The sequence below is a fragment of the Leptosomus discolor genome, chromosome 18 (genome assembly GCF_034619465.1).
Source record: "Leptosomus discolor isolate bLepDis1 chromosome 18, bLepDis1.hap2, whole genome shotgun sequence".
Classification (NCBI taxonomy): domain Eukaryota; kingdom Metazoa; phylum Chordata; class Aves; order Leptosomiformes; family Leptosomidae; genus Leptosomus; species Leptosomus discolor.
In genome coordinates this window covers 8,454,912-8,479,372 of record NC_141408.1, presented here as the reverse complement: position 1 = coordinate 8,479,372, position 24,461 = coordinate 8,454,912, and the positions used below count along the sequence as shown (strand labels likewise).

Genomic DNA, 24,461 nt, shown 5'->3' with positions numbered 1-24,461 from the left:
TTATTTTGAATTGCAGTTTACACAGATGCATCTGCTGTGAACTGCATGCCAAATTAACTTTATTTTACTACTGGCTTTTGGTGATATAGTTATTAATTTCTTGTTTGTCCAATTCAAATGTAGAGAGAGGAATTTCTGAAAGTGCATGGCCTCTAATGTCTGCCCTCGTATTCTAATGTCTGCCCTCGTATTCCTTCTATTGATATGAAAAGATATATTAAGGCAACTTTGGTCACTGCAACTCTTTAAATTATCAGCAGCTGTGTTACTTACAAAAATTCCAGTTAGGCTGTAAGCATTACAGTCTGAAGCAATGTGTAGCAGTACCAAAGTCAAAATAGTAACAGAAAAAGTGGACTTGCAGCCCCCTCAAGAAGCAAAGTACATCTTAAATCTCAGTCCTTCTAATGAGAGGACAGAGTTGCCTGAATGCTTGATAAGTAGCTAAACATACAAGTACTTGTAAGACCATAAATATAACATTTCTTTTTATTTTCTTCCTCATCCCCCTCTGCTTGTTTGTTTAATGGAGACTAGTGTAATAAAAATGGCATTTACAATTACGTTTCTAGGGTTGCAAAATAAAAATGTAGCTCAGGGTAAACATCCATTGCTTAATCTTCGGCATGTAAAATAACTGAACTATGATGAGAATTAAGTAGTTTAGAAATGAGTTAATAGAGTTGCAAGCCCTGAAAGCTTGTTTCCTTCTGAGCAGCCGTGAGGGAGAACAAATGGTACCTTCAGTCTGTCGTTTGAGCTGCGTTTCTTGGTTCAGGCTGGGGAGAGGACAAGGGAGTCGGACAGAGAAGGAATGTTTGTATCCCACTCTTTTCCCCCCCATTTTCTTTCTTCTCACCCTCAAATTCACTGTCAGCTACCTTTTCACTGAACTCTGTCTCCACTAGATTTTTCCCTTGGGAGCATCCTCTGTCTACCAGTGGTGTCTAGTGTAATGTTATGCTTTCTTGGAATGTTTCATGAGTACATAAACATTGCTTGCTAATTTCCTGTAAGCCAAATCAAGTTGGCAGTTGCTGCTGCTTCTTCCAGTATGTTTCTTTTGTCCTAATTCCAGTTTGCTTTTTATGGGGGCTGTTGAAGAAACTTATTTTTGATTCTGTCACTCTTAACCTAAATGTCCACTTAACAGGAAAGTAACAGTGGCTTCCAGAAAGTGAAAAGGCTGATTTTTTTGCAAATCAAAACGTTAGTGTAAAAAAAAAAAAAAAAAAAAAAAAACAAACAAAAAAAAACCAAAAAAACCCACACCAAAAAAAACCCAACAAAAAACATAAATTTGAATTTAATAGATTTTCTTATTTTAAACTGAAATCAGGAATATTAAGTTTAGTTCCTATCTGGATATGATTGAATGAGATCACAAAATCTTTTTTTCTTTTTTAATTGAACCAGCAACTTCTAATTAGATCTAAAATCTGAAGTTATGATAAATACTCGATAGAGGCAAAAGAAAAGGAATTATTTGATGTACACAGATGTGCTCCTAATGCAGCACATGGAGCCCTGTGAGGAATAGGTGTAACACCAACCGCCTGTTTCCTTTAGACTTGTAAAGTGAAATTATGTTGGAAGGCTCCAAAGTGAATCTGGCCAATCTCCTTGATTATTTGGAGGGAGACAGGAGGGTGGTAGCAATATAAGTTTTCATGTGAAATGTTGAAAGCAGGTCAATCCCAGTGGGGACTTTGCAGACCTCTGACTATAAAGCTACCCAGACGAAGTATCCTGCAAGGTTTGAATGTGGGGATTTATCTGCACAAGGGATTCGGCTCAGATCACAAAAACATCAGCGGCTGTTTCAGCCAACTTAAACCAGGTACTGTTTTTTCCAGAGATTAAAATCATTACTAGTCCCCTGCATGTCAGTGATAGCCATTTTTGCTGATAATGAGTGTTATGAGGATTAAATATCACTGTATCTAAGGAATTATTAGGTGAAATAAAAATGATGCTTTTTTCAATCACCATAAAAGTTGGCTCCAGCAGTCCTGGCTTGCAGAAGGACTCTCAAAAACAATCTGCTAGGTGTATGCCAGTTTTCACAGCCTTCCATCCCACAGGGACAAGGAATTCAATAGTGCCCTACATTTTTAATGTGTTGCAGCTTTTTGGTTTTGTTTTGGTTTTTTTTTTTTTTTACAAGAAATAAGGGGAAAGAATAAAAACGTTTAATTGCTCAGGATTAACAGAACAGGCGACCTGTGTCCTGACCAGGATAAAATCTGTTTAAAAGACTCTTTCTAGTGGAGTAATTTCCCAGTTTCCTTTTCTGAATGTATTTGTGTAAAAGAATTTTGATTAGCATTTGCCTTTCCAATTTGCTGTTAGTCCAAGGAATCTCCGTGTAAAACTGGCATTCAGAGTTAACTGGTGAAAATGGACAGGTAGCGTTGCAAAAAGCAGATAAATAGTTACTGGTTTGGATCCCTTAATTGCTGCTTTTTTTTTTTTAATGCACTTAAGGAACCTATCTCTAGCAGACATGAAATCATATGATTTTTGTTGCGCTTCTGAAATGTTTTGTAATAATGAGCATGTGACTTACCCAATTTAAAGAAAGTTCATGTCCAGTACACGCATGCAAACCTCTTCCTCAGTTAACAAAATGAAGCCAAAGCAAATTGGCAGAGCCTGGAGAAGCAATGTGACTTTTTGTTCTTGCATCACCCTGAGAACATAACCTCAAGTTAATTTTTCTGAAACGTTGTTGCTACTGTTTTCAGGCTTATCTTCCCTTGTGCCAGAAATAGGCAGATTAATGAAGTTCAGCTTGTTGCACTCGTTTAAATTTTTGTGCTGTGGAAAACAAGGGCAAAACCATATGAGGCTGTGCACTTTATATGCTTAAACCGAGGATTTAACAGTTTGGGTAACAGCAGAGAGGGGTGGTATTTAAAACCACAACCTGTTGATTTGGAATATCCACAGCAGCTGGAATTCTCCCTTGCTTGCAGCTGCATATAGAGCAGGAACAAAGGAAATTGAAAAGCTTTCGCATTGCTTCAAAGGAATAGAAAAGCGTTTGTTGCTCACTACTGACCCTGAGAGAGAAAAGCCATCTGCACTTAGCAAAGTTTTAGCACTTTTACAGTGTGGTGTCCGACTGTTGTGCTATTACCTGTCCTGTATTTAAGCCATTCTGGGTTTAGTCCAAGTTCCTGTTTCTTTAGCCTCTGTTTATCCATATGTTCGGTCTTAGCTGTCTCTCTTTTCTTTTCTTTTTTTTTTCCTTGGTTAAGCTAAAGTTGCATTTACCCACAGAATTGAAATGAGTCATTTGATGTCCTGAGAAAACAAATATAATTTTCCTGTGGTGAGAAAGCAACCGTGCTTTCATCTCGAGTTCTCTTGGCTTTCTTTATTCCATCTAAAGGAGAGAGAAAACTCCAGACCAAGCTTTGCTTAACCTTCTTTTCCCTGCTCCTAGCTGTAGTAAAACTCGAGCCTGTTTTCTAATAAACACTTGCACAAAGTCTCATGACTGAACAAGTAAACTACGTGACGGCACCAGGGAGGAGTTCCCAGATTTTTTTGAAGGCTGCTCAGGAGCAAGGGCTGTCACATGCCGGCGAATGTGTCTGGCATCATGCGGTGGGGTGAGATGGCAGCGCTGTGCTGAGTCAGGGAGCGTGTCGGAGAGCAGAGCCCCCGGCCTGGCCGGCTCTCCGGCTGCAGCGACAAGCTCCAGCCTCCCCACCCCACCAGGCGCAGCTGGCCACCGGCTGCGGAGCTCTGCCGGAGCTGGGCACCGCGCCACTCGGCAGGGCCCCAGCGAGGCGCAGTTCACATCGTTTTGACCTTGCAGACCACGACTTGGGAGTCACTGACTTGCAGCGTGATAGTCTGCGCTGAGAGACGCTGGATTTTGCTAAGCGAGGAGAGGGGGGGAAAGGGGCCGTTTCAAAGGAACAGCGTTATGTTGGAAATCGGGAGGTGTTTGACCTGGTGGATAAAAGCGAACTTCTCAAAGCAGCTGGTCTCGTCCGTTCTAATCATTTGAAGTGTCCACAGGACTGTGCATATCACCTGTTTCCTATTTAAGAATAAACACAAAAATAAATCACAATTATTCTTTTTGCAGGGTGCTGGCACAGCCATTGGGGAGCTGCCTCCATATTTTATGGCAAGGGCGGCCCGGCTCTCTGGTGCTGAACCTGATGATGAAGAGTACCAGGAATTTGAGGAGATGCTGGAACATGCAGAGACTGCACAAGTAAGAACAGTGCAAAACCAACAGAATTAATAGAACACAGAGCAACTAGATGGAGTAAATAACCATTCCAATGAAATGGAAACAGGCCAAAAATCAGTTGGTGTGAGTTCACAAGGGAATTCCCAGGGATGGAGAAAGATCCTCGACTGCGTAGAGATACCTCTGGTGATGGGAGGACAAGAACGCAGCTTGTTGAAGCATATACAATAGTGCAGCCAGAGTATTTGCTACAAATACTACAAATAATAACATTATTTAGACTTCCAAAACCAGCACAATAAAGGTGGGGAGAAAGTGGCCTAACAAACCAGTGATAGAGGAGGTACTGTGCCATAACTGTGGTTGTTAGAGCTCTGTTTAAAACCTCCCTGGGCCAGGAGATGATTTTCAGTCAGCTCATCCCCTTCAGGTGACATTTGCCTGCCTTGCCACTGACACCCTCAGGGGCCAGTGCATGACCTATTCATCAGCCTGAGGAAACATATTTTTCCTGATGTGAAAATGCAACCAAACCACTCTGAATCCTTTTTTATTGCTCTTTTAATTTATTTTCTTGATGGATTAAATACTCCATGTGTTACAGCATGGTTTGCAACTGATGCTGTACATCAGTCAGATATTATTGTAGATAATTTTTCATTTGGGTCAGGAGTTTGCATCCTGTTCACAAGTTATCGATAGTGTTTTAGAAGAAACTAAACATTTTTTCCTGAAACTACTTGCCACTGAATTTCTCTTCTGCATTTTTCCTTCTTATCCTGTTTTGTCTGCCACTAAGTTGAAATGGGTCATGAGACTGCTATTAAAAAACCAGCAGATGCTATTTACCATGCACTGCTGTCTTCAAACTGTTCTGCCAGGGTATTTTTTTGGTATAAATACATACTTTTACTTTTTTTTTCTCTTTCTCTTCAAAAAATGGATGAAGCTCTTCCATGAAAGAAAGTGGTTTGTCTGGAAATACTGAGTGCAATCTAGTAATTCTAACAGTAAACCCTGTGTTTCCTGAGAGCCTCCCCCTCCTAGAAAGTTCCAAAGGGTTTTTCTGCTACTGTGAATAGTAAGTTCTTCTATTTCTTTAAAGATGTAGCGGGGGGAGAAAAAACAATCTGCTTTGTTCTTTACTCTGTCTTCAGTCTTTGCTTTGCAAAGTAATCCCTAACTATAAAAATCAAGTCATGGTTAAAAAAAATACATATATTAAAAAAAAACCAACCCAAACGAAACCAGTCGAATACATGACTCGCGAGCTGAAATGCTATCTGTGTTTACTGAAACTCTCCCAGCAAATTATATGTGTGTACAGTTGTGGGAGCAGCCAGAGTTGGTTTCCAGAATGCACAGTGAGATTCTTGGGAAGAAAATATTTGCTAGAGAGCATTTTGTTAGGACAGGCCAAAATATAGCTAGCTGTATTGACTGCCCTTAATAAACAAATGGCATTGTGTCATTAATTAAGAAAAATGATGGTGTTATTTACCAGTACTTTTGATTTTATTTTCTTGGCAATTGAATTTGGATTGAAGCATGTTGTTTTGTGGATGGATGGCCAGGAAAAAAAAAAAGTTTTTTAAGCTCCACTTGTGATTTGTTTTCTGTAAAACGCTTTTAACGTGAGGCTTTGACAATCCGATTAAATTGTCTTGCGCTCATAAAACTGACAGTTCAGTTTTTTCCATTTGCTAATATGACTTCCTTTTTTCCTTTTGGCTTCGATCATGTTTTTGCTAGGTGTCTGTGGGAGACAGGCCTGCCTTTTGCGATGACCTTGAGTAAATCCCAGTCTTCAGCAGAGCTTATCACTCTTTGTTCCATAATTGCTATTCATGAGTAGTTGTGATGTCTATTTTTAAACTGCTCAATAACAATTTTTATTACCTAGTTGAGCTTCTCCCACTCTCCCAAGTCGAAGCCTTATGCTTAAGAAAACACAGGGGATGTGACGAGTGTCTTATGCCACGGAGACTACTACAAACGTTTGACGTCAAATGACAGGAGCCGCCTTTCAGTGTAAAGGTCTCGCTTCATCCTGCCTTTTTGAAAGGCATGAAAATGGGTGCGTTAAATTTTGAAGAATAGCCTCCCCCTCTACTTCTGCTGAGCTGCTCTATGCCTACAAGGCAAAGCCAAATGGCTTGACGTTTTTGTGTGCGTGTGTGTTGTTTAGAAAGCTCATCACTGCTGTTTCTCAAAAACAATGGTAATTTTGAGAAACAGATGAGGATCTTGTATGGTGAGAACAGACCATGAATATAACATCCAGCCTGAAGGATCTGTGAGGGGGAATGTGCTTGCTAGATTGGCACTTTAAAAAACAACAAAAAAAGGAACCTAACAGGATTAAACAGCGTAAAGCTTTAGTGCCCCAAAGTTACACAGAGTAAAGTACTATTTACCTTAAACAGTCTCTTGATGGATTTTCTGTCATAAATCTCAGATCTAAGTGACCTGTCTCCTTGAGCTAGGTTTTGAGCAAGCTCATTAGCCTGTGGAGGATCTGTAAGTCTGCCATTAGCATACTTCAGCAAAAGCAGCTCACTTTAAAGGAACACTCACTTCTCCTTTCTGTGTGTGCATGCCAGTGAGTTAGTCCCAGTTGCATAAAGGGAGCGTCAGAGCTTCTCTTGCCTCGTGGCTGCTTTTTTTAAAATCAAGAGACTTTGCCCTGGAGAAGGAGTGTGGTTTACAAGCCGGGCTCATTTTTCTCAGAGCTCCACACAATGCAGAGCCCAGCATGCTCTAGGAACAGAGCGACTCGGTCCGATTTGTGAATGCTTAAGGCAGTATTTAAAAATTACGGATGTTTGAAATGGTATCTCGGTTGCTGTTAATTCTATTCCAGTCGAATTCCAGAGCAAAGGAGTTTTTTATCAGAGCTCCCCTTTTAGCCATGGGGAGTATCTCCAGCGCAGCTGTTCCACCCAACCTCCCAATTAGGGGAAGTGAATCTACTACTTACTGCTGGGGCAGCACATTGGTAATAACACGGTGCAAGCATACTTTTGTACAGTTCCGTGTCTACACACACATGTGCAGGGACTCTCTTTTGCCAGTTTCATAGATGCTGATTGTTAAAAATTCTCATCTTTTCTCTGTCATGCTGAAACACTTAAAGGTGACAGAGGTTTCTGATGAAAATGCATTTTTAATGCCAGCTTCCCTCGGGGTACTTAGTGGTAATGTGCAATCCGTGCGCCCTTAGTGTATCATGGTACTCCTCGCTAAGAGGAGAAAGTACTAATATCTTTGCTGTATATCTAATCCTTAATGACTGTAAGTGTTTGGATTCATTAAGTGGCATGTTTTTGAGAACTAATGATTTACACATCGGGTTTTGCTTCTGTGTAGTGTTGCTGCAGCCAAATTTCCATGTAAAAATATTTTCTAGTTGCCTATGTTACTATCAGCCACTGCTGCTTGTTTACTTTCCAATCTGTGTCTTGCCTGGGAGAGAATACAAACCTGAAAAAGGGGTTAAATCCATAGAAGTGCTGAGATGCAGCAGGACTCGTTTGTAAATGATTGAGTGCCATCTGCACACTGAATGTCAGTTGTTGCTGGGACCTGTTTTTGACTCCACTGAACCTTTACTGGTTGTGGTTTGTCTGGCCATCACATGACTTCTCTGAAAATTCCCCCTCCCCTCCATTTCCAGTAAACTGTTTGAACAGGAGTGACTCAGACTGAAACCAGCTTCCCTGTAACCACAGGGCTTGTTAAAGAATTTGTCAACGTGGACTCAAGAGGGTTTGTATTAAACTGAGCTGCAACTGCTTCGGTTTGCATTGCGTCAGGAGTTCCACCAAACGGCTTCCTGCTCGGAGGGTCGGCGTCTGGTCTGCAAGGAGTTAAACTGATGAACTTTTGCGATAGTGACAGTTGGACACATGTTAAACCCATCTTTCCAGCATTTTGAGAGGTCCGGTGCCTTGAGCTGCCTTGAGCTGGATTGCTTTTCCACATCTTCATGTGGGGTTTCTCTTTGCAGAAGCAGAACAAAGTACGCTACCACACCCAGCCATGGTTACTTGGAGAACCCGGCACTGTGTTCTGACACGACACTGTGACTTAATTCGAATGGAATGATTAGGTTCAACTAATAAGCGAAATGTTACTTAATTAGCAGTGTAAAATAAGGTGGCCAAATTAAAAGTGAGTCTCTCCCATGTTTAAGCTAACAGCTAGCATCTGATAAGTTTCTGCTTGAAAAAGATTCGCTGGCTGCTGGCTTGCTTAATCAAAAGGTTTTAAGGGAATTTGGTACAAGAAAAAAGAAGTTAGAGCAGACCGCAAGCAGGTTTTTATAAAGCGGTTATCATAAAAATGGAAGTGGTAGTGTCACATACAGTAACTCAAACCTTGACTTCTTTCTTCTTTTTTTTTTTTTTTTTTGGCTTTCCCGGAAATAACTTGTTTAAACCCAACATCAAATTCTGTTCATAATTTCTCTTGCTCAGTCTTCCAGTCACCCCCTTTCCTCATCAGCTTCCTTCCTTTATTAATTGTGCTGTACAAGAAAGAGATTGCTGGTGTTTGGTCTAGGCTGCCTGATGGGTGGCCACCAGGAGGCTTGTCTTCACACACTGCGTTCCTGAAGTTTGTTAATGTATGTAGGGGCGGTATCTTACCTCTTTTTATCTCGGCCCATCATTAAATGGAAATTCAAAACTAATCAAACCTTGAAGCTTCACTTTAGGAATTTCCTATGAATGCTGTAGTTTGAGAGGTGGCAAACTGACTGTGAACTAATAGTAAAGTGTGGTGTGTTTTTTCACAGACAATACAGCAAGCGGTGAATATACTAAGTAACAGCTTCGTATTAAATTGTTCTCCAAAATTACCCAATTGAAATAACCTTTGGAATGAGTCAATGAAGGCTTTAAATATGGGAACTTGCTGCAGAGGACTTCCTGAGAAAAAAGCTAGCGAAGAGTTAACATAGGCAGAGGGTAGACAATAGGAGCTATGAGTAACAAATGTGTAAGCCACCTCCTTGCTGGATTTCTTTGGACAGTGGCAAGAGAATAGGGCAGTCTTGTGCCTGCATTGTTCTATTCATTTGCACACCTGCTTACAGATAAGGAAAAAACATCAATGAGCATTACATTACGTTTGCTAATGGTCATCTGGAGATGACTTTTTCACATTCTTCTTTGAACGGCTCTTTGTGAGAAGCCTGTTCCCTAAAACTCGTTTATGCAGCCCTCATGTCATTGTAATGTTTGGTGTGTAAATACATAAATCAGAAATTATCAAGCCGCTGAAGAAATCTGGATTACTGTGCAGTATTTTCACTCAGTATGAGGGTGCTGGCTCAGAGGAATTTTTTCAGTAACAAATCTCTCACAACAGAAATGAACCTTTTCCAAAAGAATGTCGCCAAGTGTACTGGCAATCTTGCAAGCTGCGTTTGCGCTGTAGTTGAGGAGAAGCAGTTGGTTGAACTCTGCTGTAGGATTTGCGTGCCCTGTTCTGTGTGCGTTGGGGATGCTCGACACAAGTTTCTAAGGGAACAATTTGATCCTAAATATTTGATATTGCACTCCCCAGCATTCTGAGAAAGACCAATAAATGATCAAAAGTGGGTCAAATAAGCTGCTTCGAAAACATTTTTTCAGGGAGAACCTTCAATAACTGATAGAAATTAATTACGGTATCATAATCAAGAAAACAGCTACTTTTTTTTTTTCCTCCTGCTCCAGACACTGTTTAAATATCTGTGTTGTACAAGAGTCTGGTATGCAGACCACTTCTCTAAGCTGTCTGGGAACCTCTGCTACTTCCCAGGGAGAACAAGTGAGAGGTATGCTTAGCATTGCACATCTGGCTAGGCTGAGTAGGAAGACTTGTGTGTGCAGAAGGATTTGTCAGCTGTGCAAGAAGTTGCTCACTTTTATTCTACAAGTGATTTTTCTGTGCATAGGTTTTCTTCATTAACTTATTTTTAAGGTCTCTGTGGAGGAATGGTGTATTTTTCCAGGGCTAGTGACTTTGGCTGTGATTTGTCAGCGATTAAGAAGGTCAATCTATTTGGTTATCAAAAATTGCTTCTGTTCTTGGTGATGGTGGCTAAAGCAAAGCAATAACTTGCTTCGTTCATGAGCCCTTCCTTACGTCTGGATTTTAAACCACCCGAAAATAGGACTTGACAGTTTGTAATGGGTTAAAAAAATGGACAATATTCTGGAATTGCTCCTCACGCCACTAATACTATATGGGCAGACCTGTGGCCACGATAACTAACGGCGGTTGTAGCTTTGTGATAAATGAGCGCTCGCTGTACAGCAGCCATGGTGTTTTGGGCAGCCGGCACGCTGGTGGAGGCAATGCCAGTGTATGCTTTCAACTGTAGAAGCAAAGGCTGCAGAGGTCAATGGCTGGTGTGTGGGAATCGGAGTGATAGGATGTTCTTTTACTTTGTTCACCTCTCTGTAGGTGGCTGCTAGTATCTCACTATGGAATCGCAGAAAAATTCGTCTTGAAAGGGACCTGAGGCAGTTTCTAGTCCAACATTTCCCTCAGAGCAGTATCATCTATGAGATCAGCTCAGGTTCCTCAGGGCGTTGTCAAGTCTGGTCTTGAAATCCTCCAAGACTGGAGACTGCGCAGCCTCTCCGGGTAATCGCTTCCAACACTGGACTGTCCTAATGGCCTTGCTGCTTCCTTGACGTGCCAAACTGACAACTCTCGTCCATGAAGTAGATTGCAGGATCTGCTCACTGCCAGATCTCCTACAAGATGTGAATAGAAAATAGTTCTTTAGCAAACAAAAAAATAATAAATTTTGTTTCGTGCTTTTGTGCACCACTGTAAAATGGCAAAGCGTCAAAGGGGACATGTTGCTTTGTGCTACTGCACAGACCTGAATTGAGGAGTAGAGGTGGCAGGGGATGTGGTTAAAAGGGCTACTGCTCTGTAGGATCTGATAAGACTGAAAGGACATGCTCCTTCCTCTTCCTTCAGACTGTTTCCTTTAATTGTGCCTTATTCTTCACAAAATTTCTTTATTCTTGCAGTGTGAAGCTAAAGGACTTTCTATGTAGAAGTCTGAGAGCTTTGGTTCTAGTTGTGGAAAATGCTGGCGTTAAGTTTGAGGGTGCCTGCTAACTCACTGAGCTCTCTGATATGTTTTCATTTTGGTGTGTCACTTCCAAACGTGAGCACAGTGTTGGGTTGTAACAGTCTAAAATCTTGAAACTGAAATCCCTGAGATGGAGTTGGTTATGAAGAAGCATTTGCTGGTTCTTCCCCCAAGACCTGGGTGAGAGGGAGAAGCGAGGGAAATAAAATGTTCTTGCCATGGGAGGTCTTATTTACCATATAATAGATCCATTACTCGGAAGTTTCACCCTTTTACTCCAAGACAGCTTAAAATTAAATGACCAGGGAAAGCAAGGCTTGCAGTTGGAATGAACACTTCGCTGTGTTACACTCTGCTCCCATACAACTTGCAAAGGATTCTGCTCTGCAGACGGTTCTATCCATGGCTTCCTATGTCTGTCCCTTCTAACAGAGGTTTTAAAATCTAATTGTGAGAACAATAGGTTTAACTGTATTTTCTGTGGAAAAAAATTTCAATTTTTCTGGCACAAGAACTAATTGTAGTTACTCATATGTCTGAGTTTACAAAGTCCCAAACATGAGCATCTTTCTGATTATCTTTGTGGGTTGCAGCATCACCCCTTAACAGGCAACCAGCCTCAAGAATTTGAAGACAAACAGATGTGGAAATAGATCTGTGAGTTTCCCTCAGCAATCTGTATTCAGTATTCTTGTCCTAAGAAAGACTAGTAGAAGAATTCACCTGTAGATTTAATTTCTTGTTGACTTGGGATTTGTGTGAGTACTTACTGTATGCTCATCCCTGCCTACAAATAATTCTGAATAATGGCGTGGAATCTTACTAGCTTTAAGTCCTCAGATCTCTGACATAATCTGTTTAATGAGATTTTGTAGGTACCACTCTCTGGTCTTTCTCCAGTTCTTTGGTAAAGCCGGTGAAGTCAAGGGCCCTGTTTCGTTGCTGTTCAGTCGTCTTCACGTTGTACTTTCTAAACCTGTGTTTCCATTTTCAACATGGACGTATTGTTCTCTTGTAAGTTTCCCATACGATTACCCTGTTCCTCTTCCAGATTTTAATGTCACAGAGAACCCAGACTTCTTGTGAAGTGACGCTTATTTCCTTCCCAAGCTTAGAGTTTGAGCCAGTCCTCTCAATCTGGAACCTGTCCTATGCCTATCGTATGGAAATACCTTTCTTTTATCAAACCTCAGTGCTTGCTTGCTTAGATCTGCCACCTTCTCTTAGCTGCTTCAGTAGTCCTTGAAAACCTTTGTCTTTTGACAGCCCAGTTTCCAGACAGGGCCTTTCTTTCCCAGAGTTCTGTGTGATAAGTAGGTTTAAACCTTACCTCTCACACCCTGTTCTCTCCAGGCATCAAGATGGAAATATCCCCTTTTATTTTGCCCCTTGTTTGCATTAAGCTGGAAGTATTTTTGAGACTGCTAGAACAGAGATCCAGGGCTACAGCCCTTCCCACATGTGTTTAGGTGCTGAGCGTCGTTGCAGCTGACGGAGTGGGAGACCAGTACCGCCATGAACCACTACCAAAATACTCCTGCTTGCAGCTTACTGGAACCTTACTCATGAGATCTGTTGCCTTTGATGTCTTGCAGGAGAGGTATGAAATGGTTTCTTTGGTCACTGAGTAATGAACTATTTGCAGTGATACGCAATGACTGTCGACTGTATCTTGATCTCTGTTCTCCTCATCTTAACTCCAGGTTACTGTGTTGATCATTAAACGTCATTGCTGATCTCCCGCTTTCTTAGCGTGGATGTACGTGGTAACCTCTCAGTCTGTAGGTAGCTATCCGACTTCTGTGAAACTGCTCTGCTGCAGTTAATACGTTATTTCAATGAGTTAATAATTCTTCCCAGTCCTCTCAAATTCTAGAATTCATTGCCTAACCACAAATGGTCATTCTCCCATAAGTTGTGTTTGATTCCATTGTGTTGTAATAGAAAGCCAGAAGAAACAAAATCTTGTGCAGCTCATTTTTAACATAACTCGGATTTTTACATAAAAAGGAGCACTGTCTTTGTAGGCAGCTTTTTCAATGTTAAGGAATTTATAATTTTACTAATCTGAGGTGGTAGCTTCGTACATCATCTTCAGTCTTTGGGGGAAAAATGTCCTCTTCAGATTATTATTTGGATAATTAAACTTTGTTTCTGGTAAGAAAATAGTATCACAATAATATAAATTATATTCAGATCTTGAAGGAAAGGCCACTTCTTCCTCACGTGCGAGTTACACATTGGCATCAGGGGAGTCTGCTGGCACTAGGATGGACACCTGTCTCTACAGCAGCTTTACTGTCCTCCCTGTTTGTAGAGCATCGTCAAGGTGCAACACGTTCACTTCAGATCTCTGTTTATGTCTTCGTGATCTTTCATGGATCCTTTTTTTTTAATTATTATTTTTTATAGTTATTATTAGAGTAACAAATCCTGCATAACCCCTCCCAAGCCTTCCAGAAATGTACTTCTTAAGGCTACCTACCATCTGCTAGCTAATTAATATCCTGCTTGAGCGTTTGCATTAATACTCGCATCACTGACTTTCCCCCTGATCCTGCATGAAGGCCCTGTCTGTTGTCACTAGTGGAGAATGTGCACGCTGTGAACTTACCATTGAATTTGGTCTCCTATACTCCTTCCCTTCTTTACTGGCCTTTTCTTTGCGCTGTATCCACTAAGATACCAATATTACAGATATATTTGTAAAGTGCTTGATGTATGTACAGCAGAAGAAAATTGTGATAAAGGAAAGTAGTTTGTTTTTTTTCTGAGCCTCAGATAATTTGAACTCTGGATCATATCTTCAGGGATTGACAGCTGTCATCACTGCTGCATACAAGGAAGAGTTGGTTTGTGATAGGGAGTCATAGCTTTCTTCTTGCTCCTACAAACTGGTTACAACTTCATGTCAGAAAATAAGCTGTTATCTTACATAATTGTTACAGGCCCATCTGTGCAGGCTTTCAAGCAAATAGCTTCTTGCAGGTTGTTTCTGTCAGGGCTGTGGATTCAATCCAATGCTGGTTATTCAGAGCTCCTTGGTAACATCAGCTCGTTACTTGCTATGGATCCATCAACAACCTCTGTTCTCAGAGATTAATTAAAAAGAGGCTTCACAATTTCGGTGTGAGCAATAAATTGTGACCATTCTGTTTTCTGATAATAAATCAGCATCACAGAGGGAAAGAGTAAAATTTTTTTCTTTCCTTGAGCTTGTTAACTAAACCTGATGAGATGTTCTTCACTCAAATACAGAAGAGCTTGTGCAACTTCACAATGAAGGGAGAAAGAAGAAATAGTGATCAGATTGGGAATGGAAACAGAATAAAACAGGGATGGGACTTGTAGTTAAGACAAGCTTGTTCGTTCACCCTTTCAAGAAGGAGGGTGATTCCTCCTCCCTTCTTAGAGGGATGAATGGTCCATATTAAGTTATACTCAAAGCTGTACCATAATGCATATTTAAAGGAGGAACATTGTGGTAAATCTTACTGAGCAGCAGAACATGTCATTTCTCTTTAGGTTTGGAGGTTTGGGAGGGTTTTTTGCTTTTGCAACATGTAGCAATGAAACGCTGGTGTCAATAAAATGTGCCGCTTTACCGAAGGCAGATACGAAGCAAACTGCCTCGAGCCGCCGGCTGAGACTTGTGAATCAGTATTTCAGCACTGACCTTTTTATGCCTCTTATTTCCATTCCAGTTCTTGAGATCTGATGATTAACCCAATGAAGTAACGTTTAATCATTCGACCTTCTTTTGCTTATATTGTAGCAGTCACAGGAAATCTATTTCCAAACCCAAAAAACAAATCATCTTTGAAAGGGACATAGTGAGCTAAAGTATCCTGAAATGTTCTAGAGAATGAATCATATTAGCTGAGAGTCCAGTCCAGTCTAGATACTTTAATTTTGGGGAAAATGTTTTGCCTGTAAGTAGCTGAACTTTTATGTCTTTTTCATGTTTTATTTTTTAAAGCAGTAAGTTATGAAAGTTGTTTTGCTTTTATTTCAAATGCTGAAAGAAGTAGAGAAAAGATTGTTCCCTGTGCAGGCTTTATAACAGAAAGATTATATTGTGAAATAGGTAAAAGTTGTGAAACTGATGATTGTATTCTCTGAGAAATTAAATTTTTAAGGTTTTTTTTTTATTATTGCAGATGTTGCAAAGTTTTGACAAATGGAATTTAAAGAAGCAACCAAATAGGAGTGTTTCTGAATTGTTTTCCTTAAAGTAAATGTAGAGACTGCAAATAGATAGCTTTGTTGCAAACCTGATGTGTATATTACCATGCAAATTATTTGTAGCTGCGATTACATTAGATTATAGAAAATAGGAAAAAAAAAATCCTTAATTTATTCTTTTAGCTTATTTAGAAAGTTTGAAAAAGGAAAACAAATTAGAAGTTCTTGACCAAAGCTTGTGGAACTATAGCTGTGCTTTCCATGGAGTGCTGTGTAACAGACAATGAATGTAAAAAACTTAAATAATCTGAGTAATAACTTTCTTTTTAAAAAGTTATGGATTAATAAGGTGGGAAGAACAGCCCCAGTGTTGGTTTGGGGTTTTTTTGGGGGGGGGACACAAACTTTTGTTGCACTTTGAAAAAACTTTCATCATTGGTTTTATAACAAAAGTTGTATGTTTTTAACTGGAGGGAAAAAATGAGTTTTAAGGCAGCCTTGAATTTTGCAGCAGTCTAGATATGTGGGTGAGCGAAGCTGTTTATTTTTAAGAAATTTGATTGAAAAATGGTGCACTATGCTTACACTAAGTTAATACAGTCCATCTATATGTAATTCTAATAATGTATTTTATTAAACCAGCTGTGCTGCAAGCATTAGTTCATGGGTCACTTGCTAGAGAATTTGTTTCCAATTCTAGCTTGTGAAAATGAATACAGCACTGTGTTAGCAATGCAGTCTAAGATAAGGGGTAAATATGTTAAAATTAGAATAGAAACGACTTCCATTGGAATATATCATGGGCCAATTTGAATAATTGGGTTGTGCTGTTTTAAAAGTACTTTACAATGAGATTTATTGAGCTGTGAAAAAAATCTTTATTGGCTTATAAAAGTGAAAATATTGTGCTAACCCCATAAGCATTGTGAAATGGTGAACAAAATAGGAACTGAAAATATCATGGTCACGTTCAGCTTTGTTGTAGAGCACAGGAGGAGACATCTTATGAAATTCCTACGTGAGGCACTGCTTTTTCAGTTCACCTTTTCAAAATCTGTTGTTGGAAGAACAGAGTTGCTGCTACACTTTAGCACACTTTTTCAGTTTAGAATAATTTGTAGAGAAATTCTGAACCCCCCTTTTCTCCTTTAGTATGTGGTTAAGGAATTAGAATACCTGTTGTCTCCTTGGTGTGCTGCCCTTTATTTCCTTTGCTGTGTGATCACCCCCTGCGTCCCTTTCAGCTCATGTCCTAAATCCTCGCTGGGACTGAGCGTGTATGTTAGTGCTGACCCGACCTGGTGATCACGTATTACCTTGGTTTGGTTTTGTTTACTAACTTGGAAGTAACAATGAGGGAATTTTAGTTTGAGAAGGAGCTGCCCTCGATGTTGCAAGATTTTTGGATTTGGCTCACTGATAAATTACCGAGTTTTGTTATTTATAACAATTTGTGTCAAAATGCACTCTTTTAGCAGAAAAACATGAAAAAATTTACTTCGCTTGTCACGTCAGCGTGTTCTAGACTTGTTCCTGCCAACAGAAGTTCAAGTGTTTGGTGTCAGCCTCACTGGGAGCAGGTTTTGAGCACTCGTGCATACTGTGTGTATCCTAGAAGTCAAATAGAAAAATATCAGGAACAAGTTTTCAACAAAAAGTGACTATTTCATGTATTCCATTTTGGAATAAGACATTCATGATCACAAGGTGTTACTCCTGGTGAAAGTCAGCAAATTCACCCCTTATAGAATATTCTAAAGGGGTTTTATTGTCTTCTGTTGTTAAAAATGTCCCAGATGTAGGAAATCTCATTTATTTGGCATTTTTCTTTAAGTTGAAGTATTTGTTTTAATTTGGATTATGTTTTTCAAATAGAAAGTGTAATAAATAGACTTATTCTGATTCAATAAGATTTTTTTTTTAATTTGAGAACTTAACTATTTTTAAAGCTCTGTAATGGAGAAAAGTTACTACTTGAAAAAGGGGTGTAAAAAGATAGCAAATGGCCTTATCAGAGATTTAAAAAAAAAAAAAAATAAAAATATCTGGCGTAGGAAGTTATGTCAGTTCCATAGTCCAGAATTTAAATAATGTACAGGAACATTGTCATGTAATTGTAACTTACGTGCATTGGTGTATGGCATTGAAGGTTTCAACAGAACTGTAACAAAGTTAAAATTGCATCAATTTAGTTTTTCTGGATTATCTTGTAGTGGCTTTAATCAATAATTAATTATATTCTAAATTCCCTGGAATTTAGAATATAATTAATTATTGATTAAAGCAATTTCCTTGTGAAATTTATCTGATCAGTTTCTACAAAATGTAAATCACTGAATATTATTGCATTGCTACTGGAAAATCAGCTTTTTATTGCTTATTTATAGGTTTTTAAAAGAAGAATTAATAATTACTTTTTGAAGTTTGCTATAACCAAAGACACTCAGCTTTCTATAACTACTGTTGCCAAGCCTGAACAGAAAGTACTGACTCTGTTTTTAGCTTTTTGGACAGTTTTGCTTCAAAAGGATTTTATTCTCATGTAAATTCACTTCTCCCATTCCAATAAACGCCTTCTGAGAATCTTTATTTTTGCTTTTTAAGATGTTTACTGTATATTTGGCAAACTTTGAGACTCGTGAGTTTGCCCTGAGTATGTTTGAAAGTTACAGCCACAAAATAAAAGCAGGCAGCATGTTCTCAGCATGGCTTTGTGAAGAATAGCTCAGATGTTAAATGGTCTGCCACCTTTGTTGCTCTTGAAGTATTTCAGATTCAACTCTCTGGATTTAATGACTTTACAAGTCCGTTGTAGAGAGTACCTGGAATTAGCTATTTTGATTAAGATTCTGGGTTTGAGAGAAAATATCCAAGGACATAATGGGATTATTGTATTCTGTCTTTGTGTTTTGAGAAAGTACCTTTCTGACATGGAAGGAATTAATTTCCTTTGCTTGTTAGGGAATAAGGTGTGAGCAGCACTGGCATTTCAAAGATATGGGGAGATAAATACTAGAAAACCCGTGTCCATAGCAGTGTGAACTTAGTGCCACTTGCAGAGTTTTGAGGAACAGACCTCGATACACCTGGGTGGTCAGATTTTCACACTGCCCGTTGTGAGTTTCTCTCTCTTCTCTCTAAGCCCAGAATTTCAAACTGGCCTTTTTAAAAAAGTTAATTCTCCCCATTGCTAGTTAGGAAACCCCAAAGCATGGAGGATATTGAAATCACATACATCTTGGGGTGTGTTCATTGGGGGTTTTGCCTCGTTAATACTTTTTTTTCTTATTTGCAGGATTTTGCTTCCCGGGCTAAACTGGCTGTCCAGAACCTGGTGCAGAAGGTCGGGTTCTTTGGCATTCTGGCCTGCGCTTCGGTAAGTTCATTGCAGTTTATAATCACAAATTGCAGATTGAATGTATTGCAATGAAATTAATGCTGTGACTTGGTTTGATTTGAGTCTGTATGGATCCTTGTGCCTTCTCTGCTCTTCCTGTGGTGCTTAGGGAAATGGGATGGTTGTGGTACTGGCAAGTGCAATAGCAGGGAGAGGCTCCGGTCCTAGATTGGTACCAAACACAGTGAATGCTGCACAGCTAACAGTTGTGGTCCTTTCCTTCAACATCACCGATGGGCTTCTTGTCACTAGTTCTCCTTGGAAGATAATGAGTTTTTCCTTTTTAACCCACCAGGAAAGAAAGGTGCTGCAAGGGATCCCTTTTTTCAAAAGATAAAGCAATTCATTCTGTAGTTCAGCAGTGATGAAACATCACAAAAATGGGTCAGTTCAGTAAAGATGCAAAAGGCTTGTCACAGCAAGGCAGACTTACAAGAGACTGAACTAAGACGTTCTTAAAATTCCAGAAGTTTCTGTGTTTCTGTTTCAGGCCAGGGTTGCTCCCTGCCTTTGAAGTGGAGGCCATGTCTTCTCCAACAGAGGCATGTGCACGCTGCTGCTCACTGCTCTGTGGTAGTGGATATTTGGCAGATCAGATCGTATGGCTGCTGACAGTCCTCCCGTTGGGACCTTCCTAGCCCAGATTATTAGCTGGTGAGATACAGCAAGAGCTGTGTTATTACCTATAGGTTCTGCTGGAACCATATAGTTTCTTTAGGTGTTTATGTACTATAGCTTACAGTGCTTGACATCTTCAAATCCAAAGATACACAGATTGGAGAGTGGAAAACTACCTGTATAAATCCTGACTAGGATGTCCATCCATAGTAATTCTTAGCCTGCTCAGGAGATAGGTCTCTCTGGGTCATTAGGCAGCAGCGAGAGCAGAACGAGGAAGCAGGTTTCAGTCATGGCTGTATGAACTACAAACTACTTGTAGCATTTTTTTCCTCTAAGCAAGAGGTGATAAAAGCACCTCCACTGATGCTGTTTTAGTGGTTTAAGTAGGATAATACTTTTGGAGTAGAAAAATATTGAACTATTTGAGGTTAAAATATCTCTCTGGAAGCTTAATGAAAACTGGTAGCAATGGCGTGCCGTACTGTTCCATCCCACACACAAAATGTAGGATGTGATGCACAGAAATGTGATTCCAGTGATGGGGGGGAAGCGTAGATCCCCTACAATCCCCTTCTTCTGGGATAACCACAGCCATTAGCCAGCTGCTCAGCTGATGAGGCATTAATTCCACTCTTGTCTAGCATCTCTCTTAGTTTCCTAAATTGTAGAGCTAACAATGCTGTTTGCTCGAATGCAGGTAACCTGAGTTAGCTGGGAAGAATTAATCTGATGATAGGTGCTGGCATACAACTTCTGTTTAGTAATCTTTTGAGCTGTCCTAATGTTTAGAGTGGAGATGTGGGTTACGAGCTGTTCTTTAAATCTTTCCATCCACTAAAGTCTAAGACTGCTCCTTCACTGTCTCTGAGTCATTCCTCTAGTCACCATCTTGTGAGCCATCACTGCACAGGCTGTTCTGTCTGCCTGGTGTAGTCAGAACCACAGCTTGTAGGCAGCAGGGATGAGTTACTGGAGTGGCTGGACAAGGTGGATAAATGGGGAGAGCATGAGGAAGGAGTTGGTCAACATGAGAGGTGATATGTAAACTCTGCATAGCTCCTGCTTAGTAATACTTAAACATTTGCTTAACTTCTTACCTACTTGCTGCGCTGTCCTTCAACGTGCTCTGAGCTCCAGCTTCGTTTTGCTTATATAGGCTGCCCTGGGTTAGGGGAGGGATGAGGGATCATGAATCCACCCCAGTACACTTCAGGATTTGTAAGGGTGAGGTTAAGTGTGGCAGAGGCATTGGAAAAGCTTAGGGATTCAAAGCTGTACGTTTGTGTGGCATCTGTAGGTGAGGGAGGCAGCCCCCCACGTGTGCTCTTGCATTTGTGTGTCCCCCCGAGCTTCAGGGCTTTGTGTCAGGGCTTCTCTTCCTTGTTGCTGCTGCTCCATACCCTAGAAGGTGTCTCCTTTGCTTGCCCCCCTTATAATTGTGATCTTGATTTTGGATTTTAAACCATATTTCAGTTGGGTGTCTTTTTTATGGTTAAGGAAGTTGCTTGTAAAGTGGTAGTGACTGTCCTAGCTGCAGGTTGTTGTCTGTCAAGCAGTGGCTTCTCAATGCTACATAAAAACACAATCAGATTTAATTTAAAACTTTGCAAGTTGTCCAGTGAAGTCAACTGGATGTAATGTTGTTTAGTGGCAATAAGAAAGCCGTATTATTGTCTGGAGCTTCCTTCCTACATAAAGGCTGCTCTGGGGAAGGAACAAAGCAAGAGTTACCCCTGGAAGATCCTTGCTGTGACTTGTGAGAATTTGCCCTCCTGTCTGTGTGGGCTTTTTTGGCAGCTCTCGGTACTGCATGTGTGAGGGTGGGTTGGTTTGTTTGTTTGTTTGTTTCAAAAACAAAGAGAAAACCTCACTGGCCTGCTAATATTCCCTAATGTGGACTTGTTGAGTAACTTTTTACTGTGGTATGTTTAAGGTATTGATGATATCCACAGTTACCCCTACCCAAAATCTGTTGCTCCCTTTACGGTGACAGTAATGCAGTAATTAAAATGTACTGTGAACTTACCAAAAAACCTCAAACCAACTGACAAAGAGCATGCTTGAGGCCTAGAGCAGACTTGGCTCGGAAGAGCAAAATGATCTGGCTGTGGTATAAGTAAATGATTTACTAGCCTCCTGTGCCTAAGACAGCTGTCAGAGGTAAAGAATCATTTTAGTTGAAGAGGAGCATGTTTAGAGACTGTTTCGGAGCATGAGTAGAGACCGTTTCAGATTTCTTCCTACGCAGGTGGTGGTGTGGGTGCTCACAAACGTGAGTTGCTGGTGTATAACAGCTAAGTATGACCCTCGTAAGCTTTCTCAGGGATTTCACATTTCCATTCAGTCAGTTGCAAAGTTGCTGTCTTTTATGGTCTTTGGTAATCTCCACTCTTTATCTGTTGGTCTGTGTAACAAAGCAACACAAACACTGCAGGATGTCAGCCCAGCGATGCGGTGCTGCTCTGAGTTACGTGTACCCTCTGCATCTGCTCAGACAGTCTGCCCTTGCACTGCCTGCGAAGTGTGAAAGGTTGGAATTTGGATGCTGTCTTGGTTTAATTTCAAAAATATTTTACATAGTATCACAATACCAATTGTCAAGCCAAAAGTTTAACAAAAAAATTCTTTTAATTTTAAATGAAATGCATATGCTTAATAAAATCTAATCAGTGCTTTTAAACTGGATATATATGACTATAAATGCCAGTTTTTAATGCACTTTCTCAGATGGAAATCACTGCGGATCATTTCGAACACCAGCTTCCAAGAGCGAGGTGCTTGTCAGTGAGAAAATTTGATAAATCACTCAAAATGGCTTTACTGTGGTTTCTGCGCATTTCACATGGAAAACTTTTTGTTGGCTTTTTTAAAATCCAGGGGTGGGGAGGGACCATGAGAATGGAATTGTCTGGGACATTGTCTAGCTGAATCCCAGAGACTTAAGTTATGTGGTGCGACATTAACATTTTTGTAAGTATTAAGACACAAGAGTTTTGGATCAAGTTGAATAAGGAGAAAATGTTCATTTTTCAACGTTTCAAGGTCTGTCGTGTTCCTGTTCATCTAAGTGCGTGCTGCAGTTAATGAACTTCTTTCCCCTGTACTTCATAGATTCCAAACCCTCTGTTTGACCTGGCCGGGATAACATGTGGACACTTTCTGGTTCCCTTCTGGACCTTCTTTGGTGCAACCTTGATTGGGAAAGCAGTAATTAAAATGCACATCCAGGCAAGTACTACACCTCCCTTAGGGCTCCGGGTGAAGGCTCTTTTATTTAATTTTTTTTTTTGACTGTTACACTGTGTTACTCCGTAATGAATTCTGGAGTCTCCCTTCCTGACCTGAAGTAATGGAAATTAATTTGGCGCAAAGGATTTACAGGAACGGATCTGCTGGGCTTCTTGTGCTCAAAACTTCAGCAACTGAATAATTTATAGCTCCAAACTAATGAGCTCGCTGCCTCCACCGCTCAGGAAATTGGTGGTTAGCCAAGTTATTTACCTACGGTTTTTACCAGACGGAAAGGACTTCGTACTCATAATGAACTTGCCTTTTTGGTAACAAATGCTCGTTTCAAAGAGCGCTGCAACTGGCCTCTGCCGGTTAAGCGGCACTTTTAAATGCTCCCTTTAATCTCAGTTGAGTGTGGGGAGAAAACCCCGCTCCTTGCAGGCCCTGCAGAAGGCAGTCAGAGGGTATGTCTCTGGGCATACTGACCGTAGCTTTCACGCATGGTTAGCTGGTTTTGGTGTCCCCAGTCTGTGTCATTTCGAAAGGGCCTGACTTCAGAGGGTGTCTGGCCTCTCTGGCTAACCCGGAGCCTTACCCAGAGGTTCTGGATTTGGCAATCAGAATCTCCAGTTGCTTTCAGAAATTTTGGGTCTCGCTTTTAAAATGCGACACCATTTTGTCCGATGGAAGATGAAGTACTGATGCCTTGGCGAGTCTTTACTGGTGCCAGTGTGGTTAGTGCTGTGTCGTGAGCTACGTTGCTCTACTTGGCATGAGCAGAACCGGTGTTTTCAGCTGGGGCTTGGCTTTTTTAGCATCTCCGTAGGACTGGTGCAGTGCCTGTAGCTGTGTGGCTTGGAAATCTCTGCTGTCACTACATTAAACTAGCAGGAGCTGTTAGTGGTATAAAATTACTGGTCTAATACCCTCATCAAGCTGCTTAAAAGTCTGTCTTTTGCCCTGAACAGAAGATTTCAATCTTCAACCTTTTTTTCCTTGCCATCTTTTTGTAAATCGTTATTTTACTTTGCCCTGTCCTTAAACAGAAAATAATAAATAGATCTGAAAATCCTTTAATTGACTGTGAGAGAATAACTTTTTCTCCACGCTTATTTTTGTATTATCTGAATTTTTCTGCTTTTAAATCTGTGTACTGTTAGAATTTGTTCTGGCAGCATAGAAAACTTAAATAGGATTTCTGTAATATTCCTTTTATTATTTTGTCTTGTTTAGCTAGCAGAATGTTTGCTATGTAATTTATAGTGCTTCACACTCAGATCAAATGTAAGTGAAAAAATATTTCCCGGTGTCATGTACAGTTGGTAAATCCTCTTATTTTGTAATAGGTTTAGCTGTTAGAATTCTCTTTTCTGCGGTGCTTGTTTTCAAGCACACTCTTGTGCAACAGCCTTGATTTTTTTGTAGTGTTCTTGCTGCAAGTTGGAATTTAGGAAATGTAAGAGTCATGGAAAAGGCTTTTAATGAAATCTTTCTCTAGACAGGAAGCGAGTGACTGGTGCTGTGGCCATCCTGGAGCTGCTTTTCACTGGCCCCTTCCTCCGGACCACAAAACCATTTAGTGTCGTTCTGGTCACATCCCTCGTTTCCAGACTAGTGAATGCAGTTCTCGTTAGATCATGTTTAAGTTGATTGAAGGAGACTGTGGGAACTCTGTGTGTGTGGATAGGCATCTACACGCAGACTTGCTC

General features: G+C 40.4%; 1 protein-coding gene across 2 annotated transcripts in view; it reads left to right on the top strand.

Annotated features, from left to right (window-relative positions):
• VMP1 (vacuole membrane protein 1) overlaps nt 1-24,461 on the top strand; it is a 68,416-nt gene that overhangs the window by 29,572 nt on the left and 14,383 nt on the right. For both annotated transcript variants that reach the window (XM_086475033.1, XM_086475032.1), the window contains exons 8-10: nt 4,106-4,237; nt 18,799-18,879; nt 22,633-22,749. In XM_086475033.1, coding sequence (XP_086331159.1) covers nt 4,106-4,237; nt 18,799-18,879; nt 22,633-22,749 — 330 coding nt within the window. The remainder of the gene's footprint in view (nt 1-4,105; nt 4,238-18,798; nt 18,880-22,632; nt 22,750-24,461) is intronic.